This window comes from Myotis nattereri, assembly GCF_964212035.1.
Source record: "Myotis nattereri genome assembly, chromosome: 7".
Lineage (NCBI taxonomy): Eukaryota > Metazoa > Chordata > Mammalia > Chiroptera > Vespertilionidae > Myotis > Myotis nattereri.
In genome coordinates, this window is record NC_138082.1 from 24,431,298 (window position 1) to 24,459,132 (window position 27,835).

General features: G+C 40.6%; 1 protein-coding gene across 1 annotated transcript in view; it reads right to left on the reverse strand.

The window, feature by feature from the left end:
* The window catches only part of EPHA4 (EPH receptor A4), a 137,036-nt gene extending 109,694 nt beyond the window's left edge, over nucleotides 1–27,342 (reverse strand). Inside the window, exons 1-3 of the mRNA XM_081095395.1 lie at nucleotides 27,204–27,342; nucleotides 24,075–24,142; nucleotides 19,338–20,001 (exon numbers count right to left, since the gene is read on the reverse strand). Coding sequence (XP_080951521.1) covers nucleotides 19,338–20,001; nucleotides 24,075–24,142; nucleotides 27,204–27,294 — 823 coding nt within the window. The 5' untranslated portion in view covers nucleotides 27,295–27,342. The remainder of the gene's footprint in view (nucleotides 1–19,337; nucleotides 20,002–24,074; nucleotides 24,143–27,203) is intronic.
* Between the last annotated feature and the right edge of the window lie 493 nt (nucleotides 27,343–27,835).

The following is a 27,835-nucleotide window of genomic DNA, read 5'->3' on the forward strand; positions in this document are numbered from 1 at the left end:
GCTGAAAAAATGTGATATATCCAAGCTACAGAAAACTCTGTGCCATTAAAAATAATGTTATGAAGTTATGTTTCTTGATCTGGAAAGAGTTTATGATCATGCTGCATGATCAATATTGTGTGTGTGTGTGTGTGTGTGTGTGTGTGTGTGTGTGTGTGTGTACACATCAAAGGAAGCCTGGAAGTACAGAAACCAAATGATAAGCATGGCTCTCATTATGTGGTGACATTATAGATGACTTTGCTTATCTTTTTACTTGCTTACATTACTACATTTTTTTTTTTTTTTTACAAACAACATGACTTTCTTGGTGTGTGTTTTCATGAGTGTGTGTGAGTGTTGTTTTTTTCATTAACTAGGTAACTTCATGATTCATAAGTTCCCTTGAACATGGCTTAAAACCATGTTCCCATGCCATGAGGAATACAAGTGATTAGTGATTAGAGACATTAAGTAATTTGTACAAGATCCACATTCCTAGAAGGGTCCTAAAGAGCCCAGGGCACCAGGGCCCAAGCTCTAGGCCACCAAGTCACACTGTCTTCTTGAGAAGTCCACACAGGCATACACACTGTAAGACATGAAGACTAAGTTTGATACAAAGGCTAAATCTTAATGACCTGCCACATGGGCACATGACTTGTAAAACAAAGAAATGCATTTTTAATCTTTTGTGATGGAATGAATTGTGCCCTCCTGCAAATTCATATGTTGAAAGCCAAACCCCCCAATGTGACTGTATTTGAAGACTGGGCCTTTAGGGAAGCAGTTAGGTTAAATGAAGTCATACGGGTGTGGCCCTAATCCTATAGGAGTGGTGCCCTGATAAAAAGAGAAAGAGACACCAGCACCAGTGGCCTCTCCCTCTCCACATGCATGCACAGAAAAGGCCAGGAGGATACAGTGTGAAAGCGACTACATCCAGGAAAAGAACCTTCACCAAAAACCAACCCAATGGAACCTCAATCTTGGACTCCTGGCTTCCAGAACTGTGAGAAAATACATCTCTGTGGAAGTCACCTAGTCTGTAGTATTCTGTTGGGGCAGCCTGAGCAGACTCAGATATTTCCCAGAGTATCATACTAAAGCCTCTCAGAACTTACTTTTCCACAAAGTCAAATTCAGAACCAAGAAGCAAACAAGAGTATGATTATCCTCCTTTCTTAGACCAGTACCCTCAGCCATTCATATATTCTACATTTAGCAACTATAAAATAATCCTTCATCCTGCCATGCCAAATCAACATCCTTTCAAAATTATCTCATCCTCCAAGAATTTCTTAATCTAAGAATGGATGAACCAAGCCTAAAGCTTAGAAATTTCTCAGACTTTCCCTCTCACACATCCTCTATATGTCATGGGCTACTGTCTCTAGTGGTAGGTTTAATACCGATATGCATTTTTGCCTCCCTATTGACTGAGCACAGTGGATGCTTGCCGGGAGCCGGTCCATCCTTGCTATTTCAAGGGACCTGGCATATATGGCATACTGTTCTTACTATGTTTGCTCACCTTCTTGGCACTATGTGTTTTAACCAAGGTCACCTCTCTGAGAAAGGTTGTTTCCCCAGGTAGGGATTTTCCCCTGAAGTTAGGGAGGGAATAAAACCCCTTAACTAAGTGCCAGGCGGGTAATTAATCACTTTAACTATGAACAATCATGCTTAAGCTACATAATCTTTACTCCCTGGAATGGAGATAAGAAACGCCCTAACCTTTGTAATAGAGATTGATAGGATTGGAATCAACTGGTATAAATACAGATGTAAAAGACAACAGGACACAGAACCTAGACACAGAACCTACACAGAACCTAGAAACAGAAGAACTTCGCTGGAGAGAACATGGCAAAAGATCCTGGACAGAAACTGGCCACAGAACCTAGAGACAGAACCTAGTGAGAGAACATGGCAAAAGATCCTGGACAGAAACTGGCCACAGAACCTAGAGACAGAACCTAGCGACAGAACCTGGCTACAGAACCTGGATAGAACATGGAAAGAGAACCTGACTAGAACCTGGTGACTGAACCTGGCTGGAGTACCTAGTGAGGGAACATGGCTACAGAACCTGGCTGGAGAACCTAGCAAGAGAACATGGACACAGAACCTGGCTGGAGATCCTAACCAGAACCTCGCTGGAGATCCTGACCAGAACTTGGCTAGAAATCCTGGCTAGGCTGCTAATCAACTGAATGCTGTCTCCGTGTCATTCCTTCTTCGCCGACTCCATCCACACCTTTGGGGACCCCTAGACCTGCTGGGGTTGGACCCCAGCAGATGCTTAAGAATTATTTGCTGCTGAAATCAGCTATTCTTCAATACTGTTTAATTATCTAAAAGTCTTCCTTCATATCTCACCCCCAATGGGACTTTAGCATCTCCCTCCTCCAGGTCCTCATCTAAGCTTATTTTACTTATTACATGTTATAAACATTTTTAGAGGGCTGTTCACTCTCTTAGGTTACAAACTGTAAGTGGAATAGTGCATAGAAAGATATGAAGACCTAGGCTGTGTTGATATCTACAGAAAGAGGCACAGTATATTCAGGAATTCCAAGTCTAAAAGGGGGATGGGGGAAGGGTTAGAATTTACTGAAGCCCTGAGGATTGCAATCAAGGACCACATTGAGTAGGTTTGAGTACATATACGATTCTCCAAGGCCAACCTCAAAAATATGCAGATGCTACTTTGCCTTGGCATCCACATTTTTTCTGGGCTTCTTTTCCTTTAGCATGAGCAAAAAGGCAAGACTCTAAAATTCCAGATTTAGGCATTAGTCATTATCCATATATGTTATGCTTTATCTATTTGAGCCTCAGCTTCCTCATATGTGAAATGAAAAGCGTGAACTATAAATAAAGAAGTCCTAAGTTCTTTCCAACTCTAAGAAGAGAGACATCCCCCACTTCGCAAAGCCTCAGTAGAAGACCTGTGATTTTGCCTCGGTCAGCAACCGAACCCAAACTAGCACACCCCGCCATCAGACTGAGAAAGGACAAATAGCCTCCAAGATGTTTCCATTGTTTACAGGACCATAAAGACAAATTTCGTAAGGGAAACTACTGAGCCTGGGCAAACACATTATGTTTCCTACATGCAACATCTGTGTATAGAAAAGTAGTAATTGTCAAGTTAATGTAATGACCTTTAGTAAGTAGGGTTGTGTGGGAGTCAACAGAAAACCTAATGGTTTAGGCTTCTTTCTTTAAACAAAAAAAGAAGAATATCGTGTTTAATATAATTTAACAATTCAGAACGTAATGTTTTAGGTGCTGAAAAGTGAGCTATTTCCACTGAAGCTACAAGGTAGCAACATAGTGGAGAAAGGGTAGGATGGATGTGTGGGTTCTAAATGAATGAATATATACCAGCAATTGTAATTGTTTACCCCATGTTTTCCCCCTTTTCTCTTTTTACATAAATGAATTGCCTTCTCAATGATTTCATTGCCATTTTTTCTGCATACATTTGCAACTAAATACTCTAACTGAATCAGCTTGAAAACACGTGCACAACATAATAGATTATTAAAGTTAATGCTTTTTAGATTGATTTTTCTCCTAAACCTCCTTGGGTTTATTGCACCACATTATGAAATAAAAGAGTTATCATCTGGGGTTGGGCTGTCCTTCTATTAGGATGCACTGATGGTGTCTTTTGTAAACTTGGGTCTATGCTTATAACCTCCTTCTCTTCTCTGGTACAGAGTCAAAATACAAATAATTTGTTCAGTAATACACTCTAGGGAGATATTTCTTTCCTTCTAACTATTCTTCCCCAGAGAAAGTACAGTGTAGAGTTGGTAGATGCTGAGGCTGGAGCCAGTCTATCTGGTTTTAAGCATACTAAATAATTTACATGGCTTTAGGCACCTTTCCATGCCTCAACTTTCCCAACTATAAAATGGGTATAACAGGACCTACCTTATAAGGCTGTTTTAGGACTAAAGAAATTAAAGCCAGGAGCACTTAGTTGATGATTACTACAGATACTTTTATAAAACATTAATAATTTATTCTAAAAGAATTCCCCATCTCCTTTAACTGGAGTCTATTGGGGAACATGAACTAATTTTTGAGATGCTATGGTGTACACTTAGACTTAAAGAAAATAAAAAGTAGAGAGGTTGATAACTGGGATTGTTTGAAGAGCTTCTACATCTTTTCTATGCTAGAAGATCCTAGACCTAGATTACCTACCTACAGAAAATATAAAATATTTAAAATAGAGTACCAGATACCCATCTTAGAGTTGTAAGTGATCTTACAGTTTGTCTAGACTAGAAGTTTACAATTGAGATTAGTATCAATTCCTGAGGCATTTGGAAAAAGGAGAGCGGTGTTAGCCTGTCATAAGAGCTGGAGGATGCCACAGGAATTTAGGGCCCCAGGACTATCCTTGCAATGTGCTTGTCCATTGTGCACAGGACACTCATAATATTTGGGAAATATTACCAAAGAAAGAATTGTCCTGCTCAAAATCACAAGGGTGCTCCTTTTGAGATATCTTACTGCAGGGATGCCGTTAGATTCCCCAGGGTTATTAGGCAGGGTGAACACTGGCCTCAGAGATGTGTAACTCATCATCTCAAAAGGCATCTCATTCCACTCAAGCCTAGTTCAAAATATCAGAGAGTTCTTCCTTATCTTCAGGCAATATCTGCCCTCTGGTCTTTGTTCTGTCCGCTATGGCCCACAGAATAATTTGAAATGAAAATTAAAACTTGCCTATCCTCTAAACCAATAGAAAACATTTACAAATTATTGTGTCAAAGTTGCAGCTCGAAGGAACACCAGATATTTCTACAAATGTGGGCCTGTCATTCCATGTTCTCTCTTTCTCAATAAAAAAAAGAGAGAGAGAGAGCAAAGCACTGCAGTTCTGAAGCCTGTATCCACATTCCCTCTGCAGTGGAATGCAGCTTTCCCTGATGGAATCCTATATAATAAAAGGGTAATATGCAAATAGACCCAACGGCAGAACAACCAATCAAAGCGTAATATGCTAATGATATGCTAAGGCTGCTCAATTGCTCTCTATGATGTGCACTGACCACCAGGGGGCAGATGCTCCAAAGGGTAGGTTAGCTTGCTGCTGGGTTCCGGGCAAACGGGACTGAGCAAGATGGGCCAGACATGCCCTGGAGCCCTCCTGCTCCCTCCTCTGCCCGATAGTGTACCAGTGGGGTCTCTCAGCCTGGCCTGCGCCCTCTCACAATCCAGGACCCCTCTGGGGATGTTGGAGAGCCTGTTTCAGCCGGATCCCGCAGGCCACTCCCTTTGGGAGGATGCCAGATGCAGGGCTCATAGCTGGTGAACACTGCTGCGGCAGGGCAGTGTGAGTCTCTCCTGACTGGGACTGATTGGGTGCGAGCCTGCGGCAGGCACAGTGGGGCTGGGATGAGCAGGAGCGGCAGATAGGAGCTGCAGGCAGGGTTGGACTGGGTTTTGGCCTGATCCCTGCAGGCCACCCGGAGGGGGGGGGGGGGATAGGGAGGGGGGAGTGGAGAGGGACCTGTGCATGAATTTGTGCACCAGGCCTCTAGTATTAAATATTTTCTCAACTGGATTCTCATTAACAGCCAGGCTAATGCTTTATGGATAGCCCAACCATGCCTATGCATTAACTCCAGGTCTAATGCTCCCATTACCTTTAACTTGTATGCTTAAGGTCTACACAGGTAATGAGAAATCTCAATAAAGTAATTATGCATGACAGCAATGTGGCATCTTTGCTTTTTACCCTAAAGTCAGCAGAGGCTGGGAATGGCCCAAATCAAAGTCAAAGCAAATGTCTACTATACTGGACTGAAAAGCCATTTGTGTGACTTGGAAAGCAACTGAACAAGGTTACCTTTCTGTGGTTGTTGCATTTTTCACTGAAGTTTAGCAAACATACAGAAAAGCGCCCAAATCAAAAGTGCACAGTCCAGAGCCAGTTTTAATGATGAAATCTTTCAAACTTACAGAGAAAAGCTAGTTGACAGGCACATGAACTTTCTACAGTGTTAATTAAAAAGGGAAAACTATCATAATTAAGTTTACAAATTGACTATTATATTAAAACTTGATAAAAATGGGAGTGGAGAGAGAAAGGGATAGACTTAAAAAGAGAATATATAAATTAATATAATTTGGATATTTATAAAAGTTTCATAATAAAAACTATATTTTACTGAGCATCTAATAAGTTCAATTTTTTAATAAAAACTACATTTTACTGAGCACCTAATAAGGTCAATTCCTAGGTGGAACTTACATATATCATCTTATTTAATCCTAACTATACCTATGGAGTAGGTACCATATTACCATGTTACAGAGTAGAAAGCCAAAGTACTAAAGTTAAGTAACTAGCCCAATCACACTGTAAGTGAAAAGACTGAGATTAAAATTCAGTTCTATTCCAAAGCTCTGGCTCCTAATTATAATTTTCAATTAACAAATGGAACTCAATAATCTGCTCATCAAAACTCACTGCCATCTTATAAGTTCCCCTCTACCCCCGCAAATGCAAACAGACTTTATGGTTAATTATCAGAAAAATCTATTAATATATTAAATCACATCATGACAACAAGTCAAAAGGGTCACAAAGTAAAAGAAATACTTGTAGTAGTTTAACAAAATTCAAAATTTGTTCTATCTGAGAAATGTTTAAAACTTGGTAATATCTCATAGCATACTTAAATTATGTCCACTGAAATTGGACATAAAATAAAGGTGCTCACAATCTACATTATTATTTATTGCTAGTCTGAAAATTCTGACAAATGTTATACAATAAAAATCAGAAATAAGAGGTCTGATTTTTAGAAGGAGAGAAACAATAATTGCTTGCAGTCAAACATATTAGGTCTCTAGAGAATCCTGGAGAATTAACTGAAAACCTATTAGTATTCACAAGGCAGTTCAATAAAGAGATTGGATGCAAGATAAACATACAAAAATCAATAGCTTTCCTGTAGATCAGTGATAACTAGCTAGAAGGTATAATGGAAAATATTGAAAAGCTCACTAGGTTTGTGTTTTTCAATCATTATCTATAGAAGTCAACAATCCACTTTTTGGGAAAGGGTTCTTTTTACTATATTTTTGAAAGTTGCAATAATAGTTGTGATCTTTATAAGGTCAGACATTACTTTTCTTCAATAAATTACTTTATGTTTCTCTAAGAGAAAAAAGAAAAGATCTAATAATGAACTTTCAAAAAGAGTTTCAGTATAATTGCTAAAATCATAGTGCAGAGCTCTGGCTATTATCAAGTACCCATTTAAAAATTATTAAAATAGTTATAGCTACAACATTTTGTGAATGAGAATCCCAGAACCCTCATGAGGGTTAGAATAAATTATGTACTTGGGCTTGTTTTAACTGGGTACAGTCACCATTTTTGCTCTGTGGAATATAACTTCCTAAAAGTAAGACCATTTGAGACCCTCAGGTTGTGTTTCAGACCTTTTTTTAAAACATGTTTTTCTTTCATTCATGAACATAATATTCTTTTCTCTATCAACATGAGGTGTTTTCTTTAAAAATCAACACACTTTTATATTGTTTTAATGTACCCCATCATTATTGCTAATTTTAGACTCTGGGATACAAAACACAGAGAAGTAGTTCCTAAAGAAAATGCTATAAATGGAAACCTGAACGTTCAAATATTATTTTCACCTGCACTTCTTTGCTGATACCTCAGTTAGAGACACAGAGTAATGAAATCTCAATTTTTCCCATTAGTTAATTAGCACCTTCACATCTTAAGTACTGGAAGCATTATACTGTTAATTACCTACAAGTCCTCTCTCAAAAATCAGAGGAGTTATTTTTTTTCTTATGCCTAGGCTTATATAACACTTAAAAAAAAAAAAAACACCTGTAAAATATTCTTCTCTATGCACAGGCTAAATGTTACAAAATGGAGTGCTCTAACAGCTAAAGGTGAGTTCAGTCAACTCGTGCCCTAGTATTGATCTCTTATTTCTCCCAACACTTTTCTTCTAATCCTCTCCATAATTACATGAACTGCTTGAGCTTTCTTGAAGCTGTCAATTCCTCTTGCATCCATTTTCAAATGGCCAGCGGAGAAGCTGTCTGGGCACTAGATCAAACTGTCAATGTTCCCCACTTGGCAACTGACAACCCTCTTGAAGTCTCCTGGCACATCTGTCAAGGGCCTCCTAGGGTTCTTCAAAACTCTTCCCCCTTGGAAGAGAGCAAGAAGGGTGGAGGAGCCAGAATGGTATTGATCTGTTCTTTTAACATGGTAATTTGCCTGGGGGCTGCTTCAGTCATTGCCAAGCTGGACACTTGAAAAGGGAACTGTTTTTCAAAGTGGGGAGGTCTTTTTCAAACACTTAAAAACTGAAAACAAATGAATCTCAGCATCAAGTTCACAGCGCAATGGGAACGAGGTTGGCCAAACAGAAATGGGAGAGCTAATATATAGCAAAGTGGCTTAAAATTAATTGATGATAGCAAGATGTCTGAGAGTTTGAAATATATTTTAAACTTTTAAAGGCTACATGTGCATCATAACCAATTAGAAAGGAGCCTACTGAGTTACATTAATCTTAGGAGAAAAAAAATTAAGACTGATATAATTAACTAATGTAAAACATTAATAACATTGATATTGATGGATGCTTGGACATCTCCATAAATGATGAAAGTGGAAAATAAAATCGATTGCTCGTTTAATTATACCTCTAACTGGCAACACACCATGAAGGCTAGACGGGGGGGGGGGGGGAAGGGGAGGGGAGGTAACAGCACCATTTTTAAACTATCTTTGTCTACCCTTTTGTTATCAGTTTATTTCACCAATGAAACATACAGTACAGATAAGACTACAAGATATAATTAACTAGATAAAAATTATAAAGTATTACAATCTTAAGTTGGTAAAATTAATTAATCAAAAACAATGATTTGTTCATAATTTTCAGGCCATGTATTTCTGGGGATATATTGTTAGTTGTGAATGAAAAAAACCCATAAAAGGGAAGGCAGCACTCATAATGAAGGATCTATGGTGGGAAGCAAGAGCTGGGAAACTTGGCATCTTAAATCAGGGAAGTTCTTAAGGACAAAGGCTCTGGAGAAAAGCATTCCTGTCTGAGCTGCGTCTTAACTGATCCTGAAGTTGGCCCATATTTACCTGCCATGGTATTATGGGAGGAAATCAGTATTCTGTTAACCTCTGACCCCTGGGATCTGAAGCAGACAAAGGACCAATCTGGAGCCCTGGGAGAAGACAGCCAAATGTCAAACAGCAGGAAGGCAATTGTTAGCAAAACATTTGGCTTGGGCACAGCCAGCCTCATTGGGGCAAACTGCTATTCACAGAAACAAGCCATGAAGAGATAACGGCATAAAATATGGACAAAATGGCACCTTTTTTGCCTTGCTTCTAAATTATTAGCTTTATGGGACTTCATGCTGAACAGTATGAAAAAAAAATCCAATTTGCTTTGAAGCGCATTAGTCTGTCTCACATCCTAATTATTGTTTACATTGCCATTTGCCTTCTATTAAGAATTGAATAATTACCCAGCACTTCATAGTTTAAAAATACAAGCAAACAGGATTATCTGGGTAATTAAGAAACTGTACCATAGCTTTGTACTGCTGAGGAAAATATCTGCACACATAGGGGAAATGATAATTATCAATCAACTTACTTCAAATGGTATTTTCAGGATTTTGGGCAATTTGAGATCTGTAACTTATTAAGAAGAGGTTAGTAAGATCACCTTTAAGAAGTGTGGGTCTGTTTAAATCCATCCTCAGAAACAAGAGCCAGATAAGCAGCTGAATTTTCTCATCCACTAATGACACCAGAGAATGTACCAAGTACAGAGCCTTCTGCTGTTCTTTAATCCTAATAATCCATCCCAAATGGACTTTGAACAGCATCATCAAACTTTGTCAGACCATGTGGAGCTAAACAAAAGCTCTTCCACATTTAGATGTTGTCTTTCCTGACCCTGCCTCCACTTAATTACACTCGAAGTCTGGCTATGCCCATTTTCTGCCCTGTGAAATTAGCTTGAACTCAAAACTAATTGAACTTCAAAAACATTTCATGCAAAGTCCTCTTCTTCTAGTTTATAGAATACATATGATCATGGTCTTCTGTTTTCAAGCAGAGAGTGATGTTTCTTGGGTAAGAAATGCAGTGTGCTTGTGTTTCTACTTTAGGGGAATACAGCAAAGGTTAAAGGAAATTTGCAAACACTGGGTAGGAGGGGAAGACAGGAATTCAATCTGAAGTGAATGCACATATGGAATAAGGAACAGAATTATAATAACATACCTTTTAAAGACATTTGCCTGGGATATAAGTGAAAATATCCCAGATTTCAATGGTGACTCTAGTTATGAAGACTGATGTGTTCATCTATAGATATAGAAACCAATGGGGAAAATACCGATGATGGTTTGTAGATTCTATACTTTCAATATATATTTGTTGAAAGAATGTGTGGGAAAAAAGGGGGCACCACATACTAAACCTGACAAGGTAAGAGGTAACCACATAGGTCTGAACATAAAAATTCCTAATTAAAAGCAGGTCATATCGGGTAATTATATCCTAGGCCTATAGCTTTCTTAACAAAGACTAATCTTTAATTTACCTTAAGTGAGCCTGTCTATTGCCTTTTTGTGCATCTAAGATAACATACCTTTGAAATCTCCTTTTTCAGATCCCTCAGGGCACACCCATAGTACCAGAGTACCAGACCACAGAACCCCTCATCGTTATCTTGTTCTGAATATACTATCTCTATGTGCTGTAAATGTTGATGATTAACTATCCTGTACCTACCAATGTAAGAAGTATGTTTCTTTATTTTGTCTTTTAATTTAATCCCAGAGATTCCCCCGCTTTGCTTTCTCCCACTCCCTTAATCTACCACCAATGAATTTCATGTAACCCTCTTTAGATTGCCTCCTTTGATTCTAATGCATAAAATAAGCGGCAGAACTGCCATTCTCCAGAGCATTTTTCTCATTGTGTTGAGATTTTGCTTCCCAGCAATTGTCATCAATTTGGCTCACATAAACTCATAAAAATTCTCTACAGGTTTGGATGTTTCTTATATCAAGAAATGGACTCAAGCCCGCTAGTAACCTAAAGCCTATTTTTGGAACTTCCTGAGATCTGACAATTCTTTTGCAAAGAATTTGATCTTTTTACTTTACAATGTTTTTTAAGCCCTTTGTTGGGACACTTCTAAACATTCCTAGCATAATCTGAATAGTGTCATCTCCTCCCTCCCACCTCAGAAAGAACAGCAAGATTCCAGCTGAAGCTGTCACTACACAGGCAAGCCAAGGGATTCACCAACTGCTACGTTTCTTTCCAAAGGTCAAAATGAAATGAGCAGCGGGAGTCTGGTTGTTTTGCATGGGGCAAGGGGCTGGGGAGTGACAACCAGCCACATCAGGGCGGTAGAGGGCGGGTAGGGTTTACACAAAGAGTCCTGTGCAAATAGTCCACTCTCCACCCCAACCCCCCCAATCTCTGGAAGCATTCAAATCAAAACCGAATTAATTTGCATGGCATCTAAATCATTGGGTTCTGCATAAACAGAAGGAGATTTTGGCTGTCGTTTCCAAAGGAAGCTCTCAGTGCCATTGTGAAAGGGAGAAATGGGTGTGCTGTTTTGCATGAGGGCGAATACAGAATATGCAAATGAGGAATCTGCTGCCTGGAAAAGCAACCCTAAGCAGACAGCTGAGGACCAGCATTCACCCAGAAAATGCTTGGTGTCTCCAAAGAGAGTTGTAAGGGGTACCAACACGCTTGTTCCCAGGAAGCCAAAATAGACCTGAATATTTATAAAATGTCCATTTAGTCATGGGACTATTAATTACTCTCCAGATCATGGGACCCAGTGACCTCACCTGCTCTCCTCCCCAAAACAGCTCTGAGGTACCAGCTGCAAGGGGATATGAGAAAGGTTTTATGCCCTAAGTGAAAAAGATACAGTCTCTCAGGGTCTTGGAGACAGCTGGGGCCTTCTTTAATCATTCCTTCTCACAAGCACAAAAAACTAAAGAGAGAACTGAGCCATGTTATTGGACACAGATAAACAGTTTTTAAAAAACCAAGAGCTATAAATTGCTGTCTAATTTTAAAGAAACATCGAAAAGGTTGAATAAATAAAACACCACATTTCTAAGCTACCTAAATCTCTCAGATTTGGAAATAGTTTTCAGAGCTTTCTTATTTCATTTCAATTTTTAATGTGTTTGCAGCAAGACTGTAGCACTTTATTACCTCCCAGAGAAACTAACAGGCTGATGGACCACTGCTGTGGTTCTCAAATTTTTGGATCTTGAAACTGCTTTACACTCTTAAATATATTGAGGAGACCAAAGAGCTTTTGTTTATGTGAGTTAAACTTATAGATATGTAGCATTGTAAATTGAAATTAAATATATCTGTAAATAATTACTTATTGATTAATATAAAAATACTGGTAATAAACCCATTATATGAGAACACAAATAACATTTTAATGAAAAAAAAATGATTATATTTCCCAGAACAAAAGAAATTAGTGGCAAGAATGGTATTTTCTTTCTTCCTTTATTTATAAATCTCCTTATTCCCTGGCTTAATCTTAGACAGCTAGATTCTCATATTTGCTTCCGTATTCAATTTGATATCACACATTGGGTAGCCTCTGGAAAACCTGCTCATGAGAGAAGGAAAGGGAAAGGGCAGATAACATTGTATTATTGTTAAAGAAAGTTTTCACCTTGCAAACCCCATGAAAGGGTCTTGGGGAACCCAGCTGGAACACACTTTGAGAACCACTGCACTACTGCAATTACTTGGGGAAGAGAGAATCAATATAGACAAGATTAGCCATTTTATACCATTCCCTACCCTTGCTTATATGTCACTATTGCTCCTCCAAAACACAAAACTCCTCTATTCTGCACCTAAATAAACTGCTTTTCTTGTTGAACAGACACTGATCAAATAGTCCATATTGTCACCACATTTCTATATAACAATAAAATTCACAATAATTATTTCCATGTACTGTGTTTAATGACTCTAGGCACTGGGCTAACCCTTCACTGTATGCATACATGTTTATATGTGTGTGCCATACATAATCACGTACTATTACCATCAATTTGCTAACTTGAGATCAGGGGGCTTGTAAGTATCCATGACCATACATCTGGGTAAGTAGCACAACTAGAAACTAAACTCAAGTCTCAAACAGAAAGGCAGGGCATAGCCATTTGGTACTAAAATAACTAGACGTTCACACATGTGTTGCAGAGATTTCTGAACTTTCATTCAGGCACAGAGAGGATTCATAAACATGATGTAAATACTTAAGACCCAATTGAAGTAGGAATTATAAACAAGGACCTCTTGAATACATTAGTCACATGCAAAGATTCTAATATATCATGTTGACTCCATGAAACATTACTCCACCAAATAAATGTTTAATATGAAACAGGCCACAATTCCTTATGCATTTATTTATTCATTCACTCAATGAACATTTCATGAGCCCCCAGTATGTTCCATAATAGTCGCTGGTGTTACTTGTCTGGTTATAATTGACTGCACTCCTCCACTTACATTCTCAGGATACAGAAGTTTTACTAAATTCACTTGCCCAAGATAAAGCCAGAAAAATAACAAAGCAAGCTTAATCATTCAACATCTTAATGCAAATATAAAGATATGATTTACAAATTAAAGCATTTGTTTAAAAATATTACCAGGAAAAACTAAGATAACCTAAACATCTACCAATAAGTGAAAATATAAAGTATGATATTTTCTGATATTATAGGATTCTATGATATTATAGAATTTTAATCATCAATTATGAAGAATGAAGGAAAGTTATATTCTCTAATGTGATAGTCAAGCATCCGAAAATCAAGATAACTAAGAGAATAATTCCACTTGTTATTTTTTTAAATAAATGCATAAAGATATATTTGGGTTACTTGTCAAATTGTGAAAAGTGGTAACTCATAAAAAGTTTGAGTAAGCCCTAGCTGGCTTGGCTCAGTGGATAGAGCATGGACCTTCAGACCGAAGGGTCCCAGGTTTGATTCCGGTCAAGGGCACATACCTTGGTTGCAGGCTCCTCCCTGGCCCAGGCCATGGTTAGGGTGCATGCAGGAGGCAAACCAATCTATGTGATTCTCTCACATTGATATTTCTCTCTGTCTTTCCTTTTCTTCTACTCTCTCTAAAAAGATCAATGGAAAAAATATCCTCAGGGGAGGATTAACAAAAAAAAGAACTTGCAAAAGTTTGAGTAAGAGTTAAGGATGCAGTTCTTTAGTAATGTTAAATTCATCAATTAAAAACAAAACACACACACCCTTAAGTAGCAAAGTTCAATGACGTGAAAGTCAAACATATCACAACTGCCTGTTTTGCACAGTGGTAGCTGGAAAGCTATTTAATCAGTCTTTTTCCTAAAGCATCAAGTGTTAAAAAAAAGAATTATGTCTTAATTTGTTTTTTGAAAGGTGCAGGGAAGCTCAATTAGACTAAAATAAATCATCAAATCCTAAATAGCATAGTCAAAAATCCCTAACTGAGATAATGCCTGTGTGATGCTTTGGTGAACCCAAAATAGAGACCATTGCCTCATTCACACTAAAAAAGAAGCTGGGTCACATGAAGCAGGAGAAATAAAAAAGCACAACAGAAAAAAAAAGACAATAATTAAACTCTGTTCTTCTCATATATAAAGAATTGCATCTTTCAATCATCATAGCCACAGCCATGCTTCAAAGCCAGGATAAAGGCAGCCATGCGATTCAAGCAATTGATTCTTAAAGACACGATTCAAAGGTAAAAGAAAACAGTGTCTCTTCTGAATTATATTTTAAATGCTTTCTTTTCAGTACTTCTTTCTCTGAAGGTTCTTAGGAAAACAAAGTCATCATGATTTTTTTTGTAACCACAGTGCTCTTCAGAGGACAAATTTGAAATATTTCTATTTCACAGCCATCAAAGCATTTGTCTTGTTCTTTCTCAAAAGAGCTTTTAACAAGATACCTTTTGCTGATATAAAGGCATCATATATATGTAATGATATATAATATAGATCCTAGAGATGTATAACCCCAAACAATTTATGTAAAAGTGTATATTTCAGCAAGGCTTGATTTCTGCCTGGCTGAATTTTGTCACAGTTGTGACCACTTCCTTGTCCTTAAGAGTGACTCTAATAAAGTTTTCTTTTTATTAGTTTCATTTTTCTATATATTCTCTGAAAATATTGCTTATTAATATTTCACAAAGAGTAAATCTGTAACTTTTATTTTTCAGCTTTTCAATTAAGCAAAAAATAAATTCATAAAGAATCCTTTCCTGTCTGCCTTCTGCTTAATATTTCTGAGGAAAGGAAAACAGCCCTGTGAAACATCTGGCAGATGCCCTCACCGAGGGGAATGGCTGTGTGTGTTGGGGAGAGGGGGTGCCTGATTTGATTTTATTTCTTTTTCTGACCATGTGAAGTGGATGGGTAACTAGACTTACTCAAATACTTTCTCATCCTCTGCACCCAATCACTAGGCAAGTTCAAACAACTGCACCCTTCTCCTGAAGAGGGCAGATGAGCGACCAACACTCTTTGTTGTCCTGCTGAGACTGAGCCAAATCATTTCAGAAAATGGTATTCAGGAGCACAATGAACTTGCGGCTGCTTCAGAGGGCAAGCCCACCATCACCCTGCCACTGGACACTTTTGAGGCAGCTCTTCACATCTCCATTAGCATGTACCGCTTGGAAGTAAGAACTCTAAGAGGAAGTGTAGTTCTGTCTCCAGTCCCTTGAGGACTCTGGCAGATGACCAGGGTTAGATTGAAACAACAGCACACCCCAGACCCCCACCGGCCTGACCCATTTTCGGCCAGGGATCCTTTGTCAAACATTTAAGATCTTAATCAATCTTCACTCTGACCTCTCAGACCCTGAGGAAGATGGATGAGGAAGTAGGTGACCTTTCACCTGGTCTTCTATTTGTCCTGCCACAGTATACCCATTGGAAAGACAATTGGGGAGGAACCTGCTGCCAGGGTTCTGAAGCCTTGCCAATTCTCCATTATATCCCTTCTTAAGCTCTCTTCACACCTCCTCTTTCTTGTCCCACCCCCTAATCACTTTTCTCTCACTCAAAGGAAAGTTCTCTTTCCTTCAGGGACAAACAAAGACAACAAAACAACAACAACAAAAAAAAACCCTGACACTCTCCAAATATCATTTGCAATATGAAGTGTGAAAATGGACATTATTCTTTGTTAGGGCAAGGGCAATGCCTTCTCTCTTTAGCCTTGACTTCCAAGAGTGACTGGGAGATGAATACCCTTTTATTACTTCAGCTCAACACCTTTAAAAGTTGTCAGCTATGACTTGGGAAGAGCAGAAGGATTTAAAAAAAAATGCTAGCATTTACATCAGTTTCATACTTTATGATCTACAAGGTGATTTTTACCAATCTAACAACACCATGTCCTCATGGCAAGTCAGGAAGATGGTATAATTATTATCAACCCATTTTATAGGTAAACAAACCATGGCTCAGAGGGCCTAAAAAACATGCTCAAGGTCATATAGCTAAGTGACCAAATTGAGACACATTTCCTTGTCTTGATGTTCCTTCAGCTCCACTTGGATGTTTCTCTGACACCCCAGGAATGATGTCAAGGATGGAGACAACCATTTTTATTACTCCTAAGACTTTTGCAGTCTTTAAAAAGTCTCACTCAAGTTTGGAATTTTAAGAATCCTTTGTCATTCAAGTTTTTCCTTTCTTCCTAAATTCATCAGAGATTCTTACTAGTAGAATCAAAAACAACAAAAAAGCAACAGAGTGCAAGGTTTTGTGCAAAAAAAGTATCTTCTTAAAGAGTTAATCACTTTATTTTTTTAAAACTTTTTGAAATATACATTTTTATTGGTTTCAGAGAGGTAGGGAGAGGGAGAGATAGAAACATCAATGATGAGAAAGAATCATTGATCAGGTGCCTCTTGCATGCCCCCTACTGGGGATCAAACCTGTGCCCTTGACTGGAATAGGAACCTGGAACCCACCAGTCCGCAGGCAGATGTTCTATCCACTGAGCCAAACCAGCTAGGGCGAGTTAGTCACTTTATGCTTAGCAAAGGAAATACATGAAGAGCAGGTGTGGAAATACCAAAGATTCTCAAAAATGACTCAACCAATTTTCCCATTCCATTAAATGTCTGACCCTGTGTTAAGAACAGTTTGCTCAGAAATGAACTAGACCTAAAACTTGGAGCCCCTCCCTCCCATGAACTACATGATTAACTAGAGTCCCAAGATTATTTCCATAAAACAAACCACTAACTTGTTCAATTGACTTTACATTCATTTCCCCCTCCATCTTTTTCTCTTTTCCTTCTAATTTGGGTTGTAAAACTGTCAAGGAGTTTCACAATGAAGCAACCTATGAATTATTGAACTCTGTGACAATTGAAAATCAATGACATTAATACAGAGAGATTCTAATGCCAGCCATGTGACCATTTGAGCAGGAAATGGAAGACAATATATATTTTAAATATATATAAAAATCTTGACATGTGAAGATGTGCATATTCTGTCTTAGAAAAATAGAAAAGGCAGAATAATTTACTCTAAAATGTGATGTGGTGTCATCACCCAGTTCATTTCACTATTCCTTCTATGATTATTATAATTCACATGTCAATAACAATGCACTCATATACTTTCTAAAATTGATATTAGCATATACTTCACAGTTTCACTTTGGTACAGGTTATCTTATAGTTGCCGAGTCAACAGCAAACAAAATGACAAAAGCTGCCTTTAAATTCCAACTTACAAATTTTCTAGTTTACAAATTTACCTTTTCTCTTTAGGTTAAAAGAAATGGTAGTCAGCCTTTATTCTGTTTTATTTACAATGAAGTTAAAAGACATTCATTGTTAGCTACCCCAAAAAATAACTGCAAGCAAATCAAGAATGACATTTTAGAAATGTATAAACTATGAAACCATAACTCTATGACACCAAATTATCAAAACTGTAATTTTTCTAGGTTATTATAGTTGATTTCCAGTCCGTCGAGTGGATTGCCCCGAACATAGTTAATCCCACCGTGTCATTAAGATGGTTGAAATGCCAGACAAATTGTTTGGCAGGCAGTTATTTCAGGCTCTTTAATCACCAAATCAGGTGAACCATGGGCAATCCAGTCTACAGCTCAACAATCACCCCAAGAAAAGATTAATCTGATCTGTTGCCTAGATGGGACCAGAGTTACACTCTTTAGTACTAACCATAATGAGATTGGCAGCAGCAAACTATTGATAACCACTAAAAATAAATACCAAGCAAAAATAAAAACCTTGGATAACTGATCTTTTTAAAGCCTTAAGCTACACATGACATGAGCAATCCATATACAAATGAATTACTCTCATCCCTTACTCAGAAACAAGGCTTTTTTAAAAAAATGAAAATAAAAACTTTAAAAAATCCTCAGTATTCTGACAGAAAAGGGTACATAAGGGAAGAAGGAACTGCATACACTCTATTTTAGGTGAGGAAAAAAAAACACTTTAGTAATATGCTGCATAGAAATTAACATGATAAAAACATCAAGATTTCTTCAAACACTCAATAACCAAATGGCTCACAATTTAATATCGCCTCTGACCACAGATGAAATAAGAAGACTCTTGCTAGTTCCTTATCACCTCCTGGGGGAAAGAAAAATCTTTCACCAAGATTAATTTCTCTTAGGGACCCCGTCGATGGGTGCTCAGTGGAACAAATGCACTCGAAACACTGTCACTCCAAAAGGCAGGGGACATTCCCCACACAGCTTCAGAGATTTGAAACAACTCAATTCATATTTCACGTGTAAATTGCTTATGTACATATACACACAACCAGAGATATTTACCATTTTTACCAAGTCTGTACTATGGTTTGAACATCTGTCCACCCTCTTTAAAGAAGGATCCATCAATCTCATTTCTTCAGCTTGATCATTTACATTTCCGAGGGCACATCAAGCCTGTTCAGATCTAAGTGCCCGATAGCAAATATGTTTGGCCTTCTGCTGATTATGGCAGCATCGTTTACATTGTCAGGATCAGAACCGGCCCAGCCTTGCCACCTGGAGCTACAGCACTTACTCATTAGACCCCTCTGTCCCACCACATCCCACAGGGGCTGCTAATTACTGGTTCGACTCCATTCAGTCGCATCTCTGATTTAATTATGTGCACTGAGCCCTAATGAAAAGTACAATATGGCTCGTCTTACCTTGGCATTCTCCATTCCGCTCTTCATGCCCGGCATTGCAGAGGCAGTTGCCAATGGGTACCAGCCACTCACCATCTGCCCCGCAGTACATTTTTGGCACATCCTTCTCTTCTGAGTTGTTGACACAGGAGCCGCGGACTTCCACCAGAGAAGACGTATCGGCGCCCGTGATGGTGTCTGGGAACTGGGCCAGATTGCGCACGGTGAGCGGACACTTCTTGTAGAACACGCGGACGGACACCAGGGCGATGCAGGCGCCCACGTCCTGAAAAGCCAGGTAAAAGCCCTTTTTGCTCAGTGGCCCTACATCTCGGACCTCCGTGTTCAGCTTCATGATTCGGTCGCCGATGTCCACCTGGGTGAAGCTCTCATCAGCGGCGATGGTGTCGATCTTGGCAAACTGGCTCTCGCGGATAAAACGCTCCTTGTCGTTGTCCGATTCGTAGTAGTACAGGTTAAACGTCTCCTTGCAAGTCCCCATGACGCCTGGAAGACTATTGCAGTCCCTCAAGGTGAACTTGATCTCAATGTACACCCTTTGGGCCCCTTCTCGGGTGATCCAGTCAGTTCGGAGCCAGTTATTCTGGCTGGGTTCCATCACGTTGCACACTTGGTAGGTTCGGATGGGTGTATTTTTTTCATCCATAATACTCACTTCCTCCCACTGCAAAGATCCGAAGAAAACGTATCAATCACAACCTTTCATCACACAAGGATCTGTCAGCCCTATTTTACTCTCATACAACTTCAATTATTATTACTTTTTTTCAAAACGACTGAGCACCAGTCCTCACGGATAAAGCCTGTTATGGAGAAGACAAGACAGTATTTTATTGCAGAAGTATTTTTGCTTTTTAAAAATTGTTTCATTCCTTTGCCTTTAATCCAGGGGCAATGGTGGATTTATTACTTGGGAGTTCTCAGCAATTCCTTGTGGTGGTCTAACAACCTCAATTTCACCTATTACAACAGCTACAATTTCAAGTGGCAACAGTTCAAATTTACTCATAAATGAAAAACTAGTATGTGTATTGTTTCAACAACTGAACAGAGACCTGCAAATTAAGAGCAGGAAGAGGAAAGCTTGCCAAAGGAAGACAATTATCAGTTAATTAGTGGTGCTCCTGTCAGAACTTTGCTCTCTAATACCTAAAAAAATGTCAGTGGCTTTTTTTTCTTTTCTTTTGGCACTGTCACTACTCTTTAAAGGGGGAAAGAAAATCTCGCCATTCTGGTTTTGGTAATCCTAGGAAGACAGAGAGTAAACTTTCTGGTTGGATTTCTCAAATATGCTGTCATTTGTAATGGTAGGGCACTTTTCAAGAGCATGCATTCAATTAAATGTTTATATTGTTCTTATTTTAAAACATATGCACATAAGTAAACAAGAACACATACATACTTTGCTTCTAAATACTCTGAGGGTATTGAAAGCAAAATCGTAAGTAGCATTTGTGATTAAAAGCTCAAGAAATTTAAAAAGGACGGTAGAGTTGCAATCTACTTCCTAACAAAGATTCTCATAGTGGGACAGTCTGAATTCACTATGACTAAAGTGGTCATTTCACTCTCGCCTTTAAAAAAAATAATCCTAAAAGAAGCAAGACTGTTTGGGGGTCCTACAGAGCTCTTCATTAATATCTGCAGTGATACACTTATGTAGATCTGGTATAAATCAGCTTAAATATCTAACACATGAATATAATTAAAAGAAAAAAAGAGTTTAAGAAATGTATATTGTATAATAGCTCCACTTAAGCCTCCATCCAAAAATATGAGTACATAGAATCATACTGTATCTTTTAACGGGTTTCCCATCTGTGCATTGAAGAACTGTTAATGGATGGAAATGTTACTATATGAAGGGCCATAATGCATAAAATTCTCTATCCCTTTCATCTACTACCATTATGAAAGTTGGAACTGCGAGGGACAAGTACCTTGTCATGATTAAAATTTCTTTTTACCCATTAATAAATCACCAGTAATTCACGTAAGTGCAAAAATAGATCCCCATCTTCAAAAACAAAACAAAACAAAAAAACCTACTAGGCATGTTTCTCCTCTCAGAACAAAGAAAATATGGCAAAACACATTTATCAATGTAAATGAAAGTACATAGGGATAGCTCCACAAAATTTATACAGGATAATTCAGATGCACTGTGAATTCTCCAGCCTGAACTTGATTGTTTAAACACACTGATCAATTCACCAGAACAATGACAAATCTCCCCTTAGTTTTGTATTTTACAATCAATGTTAGAAACTCAATATACTCCTTTAAATGAGCACAGCCAAGAAATTAGGTTTTTGTTCTAATGTTGCCATCAGGAGCCATCATTTTCCATTATTTTCATGTTTAGTTTAGTTGTTCTGATGGAAAAACAGGAGAGTTGTTTCTGACTGTATTGTCAAATAAGTTTTCTTTTTCTTTTTAAAAATAACAGCAACAACAATAAATAAAGGTCATTATTGGACAAAACTGTAATCCAAAGTTTCCAGCAAAGATGTCTCAAAATAATCGAAAGACTCAAGTATATTTCCCGCCCCCCCCAGCTAAAAAGAACTTTTGAAGCCAATCTATTCCTACTCAGTAGACTTCCAATTCATCCGTCACTCTAAGCCTGATAAATCCTCTTCAAATATAAAATCTAGAGATTAATTACATTTCATAATTTGGTATCTAATATCTCAATGGCTACTACCTGGTATGTATTTTGGAAAGACTATTTTTCTTATGCACAAGTTAAATTTCATTTCTAACCCCTCACAATAATACTTAAATGCTACATACGTAATATTTAAGGAAAGGAAAAAACTATTTCCACTCAGCCCATAAAAGTCTGGGTTTTATACAATAATCAGTATGCATAATATTATTTTTTTAAAAGACTTCAAGACAACCAAGAAAAGTTTTGTGTCTAGAAAAAGTGAGCAGGTGCTTTTTCAGCAATTCGGGGGATGGGGGTGGGGTGTGGAGTCTACAGCATATTAAATTGCAGTAAAAGCTTTCCAGAAACTAGATAGACCATAGACTGTACTAAAAAAAAAAAAAAAAAAAAGTGTCACTCCTTGCTTTTAATAGGTCCATGTATATTTAGTGTTAACAAGTTAGATCCAAAGTCATACTTGATGCATTCTCTCTTCAAGCTTAAGAGCAACTAGTAAGAAAAATAGGCTTATTAAAAATTTTTAATGCAAGTACTGATACCTTCCATCCTCAATTGAGCATACAGTTCTAATACATTCAACCTACAGAGCAATAGCTCTAGTGTAGCATGGGAAAGTCTTCCTGAATCAGTGACCTTTCCAGGGTATAGGATTAACAAGAGTCTGACTCTCACAAGATAAAGCTGTACCTTTCTTCGCATTCAAAGGATGAGGGCAATTGCCTGCAATCAGCGGTGAATACAGCCTGTCTACACTGCCAGAAGCCTGCCAATCATTCTCTCCCCCTTTAAAAAAAAAATGGTTTTGAGAGCAGACTGGAATTTTTCAGCAGAGACTCAACTAACTACAGTCAAGTTCAGGCAGAAAAAACAGGAAGGCAGGGCAATCTCCGTTTCATTTAAATGGATTATGAGAACTACTTTGGAGAAATCCTAAAATTCTCCATTTTCATGATTGTTTCTTATCTTGTTTTTGAAACCCATCTTCTATAACAGTTTCTATGCATCTTTATTTTCTTTTCATCTTTTATTGCTTATGCAATGGTTGAAGCACCATAGTGGGTGCTGGCATTACAATTTTTGCCTGGTAAAGACTCAATCTTCCTTTCGTCTCTATTGTTTTTAATCATTTGACTTAGTCATAGGTTATAAAATATGCAAAGGAGGGCTGATATGCTTAATTTTTTAAAAACCTGAGAGTTATGTTAATTTGGCAGAAACCAGAGATACATATTGTACTGATTTTTTCCCCAAAAAAACAAATTCATTTTGACCTATTATTAAGGGGTAAGGTTGAGGTGAGAGAATGTGTCCATTGACCTACTTCTAGTCTCTTAATCTTCCAGTGGAGGCAGTGATGGCAAATTCTAGAAGAAATGAGCAGTGCATTCTCTCTCACGCTTGTAATGCAGCCTCCCCAGCACCAAAGATCCAAACTCCAAATACTTAAACTTTTCACATTTAGCCCCAACGATGCTCAAGCTTTGATGCTTGCTGCATGTACTGTGCAGGGGGCACAAGTTCATAAGGCTTTCAGTGTGCAAGAGGGCAGCAGCTGCTTTAAGGTGGTCCTGACAGCAAGGTAAGGAGCTCCTGCAGCTTAGCTTGTGCACAGAACTGAACCTGTGACTGGGACAAAGAGAAGGGCTTTCTCCCCAGTATCTTTATTTATTCATTTTCCTCACCTGGAAACAGGACAGTTGCTCTAACATGAACCCGGTCAGGACTTCATGGCCATCACAGTGACGTAGGCATCAATTCTAATTAGGTCTCCAGATTGCCTTTTTTGTTGGTATGTTAGTTTTAAATAGGCATCTAAGTCGATGCCTCTACTGATCTCCTAATTTTGAAAACCCTTTCTGCCCTTTTGGTTTCTAGTTCTACCATGACAGACCTATCCAAAGGGAGTATAGGATTTCTGCAACAAAGCGTAATTCACTTCATAGGCCATGGCGGAAATCTGACCCCCTCACCACAATCAACAAGAATCAAGCCATTAGGACTTTCAGAAAGTTGCTAATCACTCCTTTTTTACCCTTCAGAGCAGAGAGCCACTCGGAACTTACCCCTCCTTCCAGAGGGCTCGCTATCCACCCAAGTTCTCCCTGAACGGATCTGGAATCCAATAAGGTAACTACAAAAAGGAAAAGAAAAATAGATTAATTTCCAATTGCAAAAGCCAATACTACAAAAACCATTTGCCTGAGCGTTTCCATATGTGCTGAGGGTGCGCATATCCAACTCTGATCAAACCTAAACTTGGTCTCACTTATGTAAATAATCATTACTCACTTGATCTTCTCCCCTCTTTAAATCTGCAAGTTCTTATTTATTTAACTTGCTGAGCATTTAAAATTCCATCTCAGGACTCAGTTGATTCATTTTCTAAAAAGGATGAATAGAGAATCTCAAGTACAATTCAAAAAATAAATATATCTATGTAGGGCAGTTGCACTCCAGAGCAAAATCTGCATTCATCTCTGTCTGGTGTCTACTGGAGTTATTTGTTTTTACAAGTTTCAGATGACCGCATAACTCATCATCATGGTGACAGAGCCACAAGTGAATTCTATCTGAGAGTGCTCAAAGGGTCAGGAAAAGGCTTTCTCCCCGACCACTTTCCCCCCCTCCATCACCAAATAAATCGGCCTTGGTGGTGGTATCCGCTGCTTTTTTAAATATCAAAGTTTCAAAGGGGGGGGGGGGGCGGGGTGGGAGAGATGGCAGACGCGTAGAATTAGAATGCAAATGAACTGAATGATTCTCTTCCCCAGGTCTTTTAGAGGACAAACAGAGACTCCTCCTCCACCCAAGAGGAAATCACTGGTTTGAATTTTAGGTATGCAGTAGAGTTAGTGTGCTAGTCTTACACCTAAGCGTGTGCATCGAAGATTAGGAATCGGAGCCCCGCCCAGGCAGGAGCAGGCCTAGGCACCTAGGACATTGAAAAGGACGCAGTCAATTCCTAACCTCTCTCTCCACGTTCTCTTTCCCACCGAGATCCGCAGGCCTGCGGGTCGAAAGGCCCATCTCAAAGGAACCACTGGGTTATTAATTTGATCGGCGAGGCTGGCTCCTCAGGCGGGGGAGGGGTGGGAAGAGGAAGCCTTCCCCTTTGCTCTGGCGCACCCCAACTCTCCATCTCACCCCCAGGCCTCTGAATTCTGACCATGTCCCCTCTCATTTCACCACGAAGTCAAGGAGTTAAAATCTGCCTCTTTCTCCTGGTTTCCCCCAAAAGCCTGAATTCCTGGGATCTGTTAATTATTTTAAAGTGTAGAGCCGTCCCTGGGTCTCCCCCGCCCGGAGTTGCGCCCCCACCACCGGCCTCATTCTCTCTTCTGGGTCCCTAGAGAAAAGCCCGCTACATCCATTTGGATTTATGTAAGGTGGATTAGGGACACAAAGGGAACAATAAGACCCAATTTACAAAAAAAGGGAGGGAGTAGAAAGGGAGGGTAAAAGGGAGAAAAGGAAACGTGATGGGAATAAAAAGCAACAAAATGAATTATTTTTTAGGGGGAGGAGGAGTTCGAGAGGGGGGTGACTCCCCCCCCTTTTTTACATCAGCCTATGGCTCCATCCGCACCTTTTTGTGTCTAGGGCTCCCAAGTTTTGCTTTCAAAAGAAAAAGCAAGAAATGGGTGCAAAGAAATTCCCTGCATCTGGTGCAGTGAGGTCTTAGGGGACGTCCTAACAAGCGCGCCAAGTAGCCAGCGGGACGCGGGATCCAGCTTCGGAGAAGAGAACTGACCCTGGGGACCAAGGAGCCGCAGGGGCCGAGATGGCACCTGGACCAGGGTCGGAAGGAGGGAGGAGAGAGGGAGGGTGAGAGAGCGCCCCTTTTCTCGCAAGCAGTGTCTGCCGGCAGGTGTGCGAATCTATCCGAGCCTTCGTCTGGAGAACTCTGGGTACCGGCTGCCCAGCCAAGGCTAAGTTGGGTTTTGGCTCCCTCCTTCGGAACAGGAAAAATGATAGATTGCACAGGGATGGAGGGACGGATCCGGAGAGATGGACGAATGAAGAGCTGGCTGGCTGGCTGGCTGAATGGATGGATGGAATGGGGGAGGTGAGGGGTAGGGAGGGGTGAAAAAGTAGGCGAGACAGATGCAAGGCTAGATGAACGCAGGCTCGAGTGCAAGCATTCGCCGGAACACACGGGCGCACCATCAGGGCACTCGAGCACAGAAACACAATCCACCTCCACGCGGGCACCCACGCGCCACAAACACGCATTTGCCCTCGCGCGCATGCACACACGCACATGCACACACGCACATACACGCACACTCAACTCGCTTTTCTCTGAGATCATCAGAAACTACATGATCAACCCCCACCTCCCCAACACAGACACACAATCCTTCCAGCACGTCCGAACAGACGCGCCGAACACCCAGCACCGAGACGGGTCCAGTCGGTTCCGCACGTTCTCCCCAAACTAACCCAGTGCACAGTTCTGGGGCAAAAAGCAAAAACTCGAGTCCGTTTAACTTGCCGGCGGGTTGCCCAGGTCTGCGGGGTGATCTGAGGAGCGTGGGCCCCTTAGACCTGCGATGGCACCTCGGGGAGCCGGAGCCCAGCGAGAAGAAAGGTGACTGACGCCGGATGCTAGAAATCAGGTCACCGGCAGCCGGCGAGCCGCACGTCTCTGCTGCGCAGCGGAGGCTCCGCAGCCCGGTCCTGGGAAGCGCAGGGCTGGGGAAACTTGGCAGAAACCACTGCTCGCACGGCTTCCCTAAGAGCCCGGGAGCACCTAGCTCTCTCCCGGCTCCAGGCTTCCGTTTTCCCGTCGACTGGGGCTGGGTGAGGGAGTGGTGGTAGCGAGGGCTTGGGCCACAGAATTATTATGTTTAATCCTAGCGTTGGCTCCCGTGTATCCCCTCGGGGCGCTTCGAACTGGCCTCGCGGCGGATGCTGACAAACTTTGTCCTTTTGCTACAAACTTGGGCAGTCTCGCCGCAAGCACGGGTGACCGCCCGGGTCAGGACACTCGGCCGCCCCGTGCCCCCTCTTGGCGGATCCCCTCTCCCCGGCTCCTTTCTCCAGTCTGAGAGCACTGCTCACGCGGGGATCCCCGTCCTCTCCGTCCCCCCCCCCCCCAACACTCGCCGGCCTCGCGCTCCCGAGGAAAAAATCACCCGCGGATCGTCCCCTCTCTGTCCCCGACAGCAGAAAAGCCGCCCCACTCTTACCTTCGTTCGCGGGGTACACCCTGGAACCGGTGACAGCGTTGCAAGTCCCAAAGAGAAACGAAAAGAGGACGAAATAGAAAATCCCAGCCATGGTTCCCCGGTGCCAACGCTGCTCCTACCGCTTCTATCCCAGTGGAATAAATGCTTAAGTTAGGAGTGCAGCAGGCTGAAGACATTGCCAAGGGGGTGGGCCCGGCCCGTGACGCCCACCCGCCAGTCCGGGGCCCGCGGCCAATAGTGGCGTAGACCCGGCGGCCTGGCCCCGCCCCCACGGAGCCGAGCCCGCCTTGAGTTCCCGCCCCTCGGGGCTCCCGGGGCTTGAGGGGACAAGATTGGCGTGGGTCCCCGCCCCCACCGAGGGAGGCGACGGGGCCCCCAGACCTCACCTCAGGGGTCCAGCCCCTGGGCGGGGGAGGGAGCTTAGAAAGTCTCTGAATTGGTTGGGGGGGAGCCCGAGGAAAGGTTGGCAATTCCCTCTCCCCCTACGACGGTTTGAGAAGGAGGCAAAGGTCCTTTTATTGAAATAAAATAAGTATGAAGTTGGCCAGCCTCTTTGCTGTTGCTCTTTCCTGAGGGTCGAAGCGTTTTGGTCCCGTGCGCCGGGGCTGGGGCTGCACAGGCACTCCTGAGCC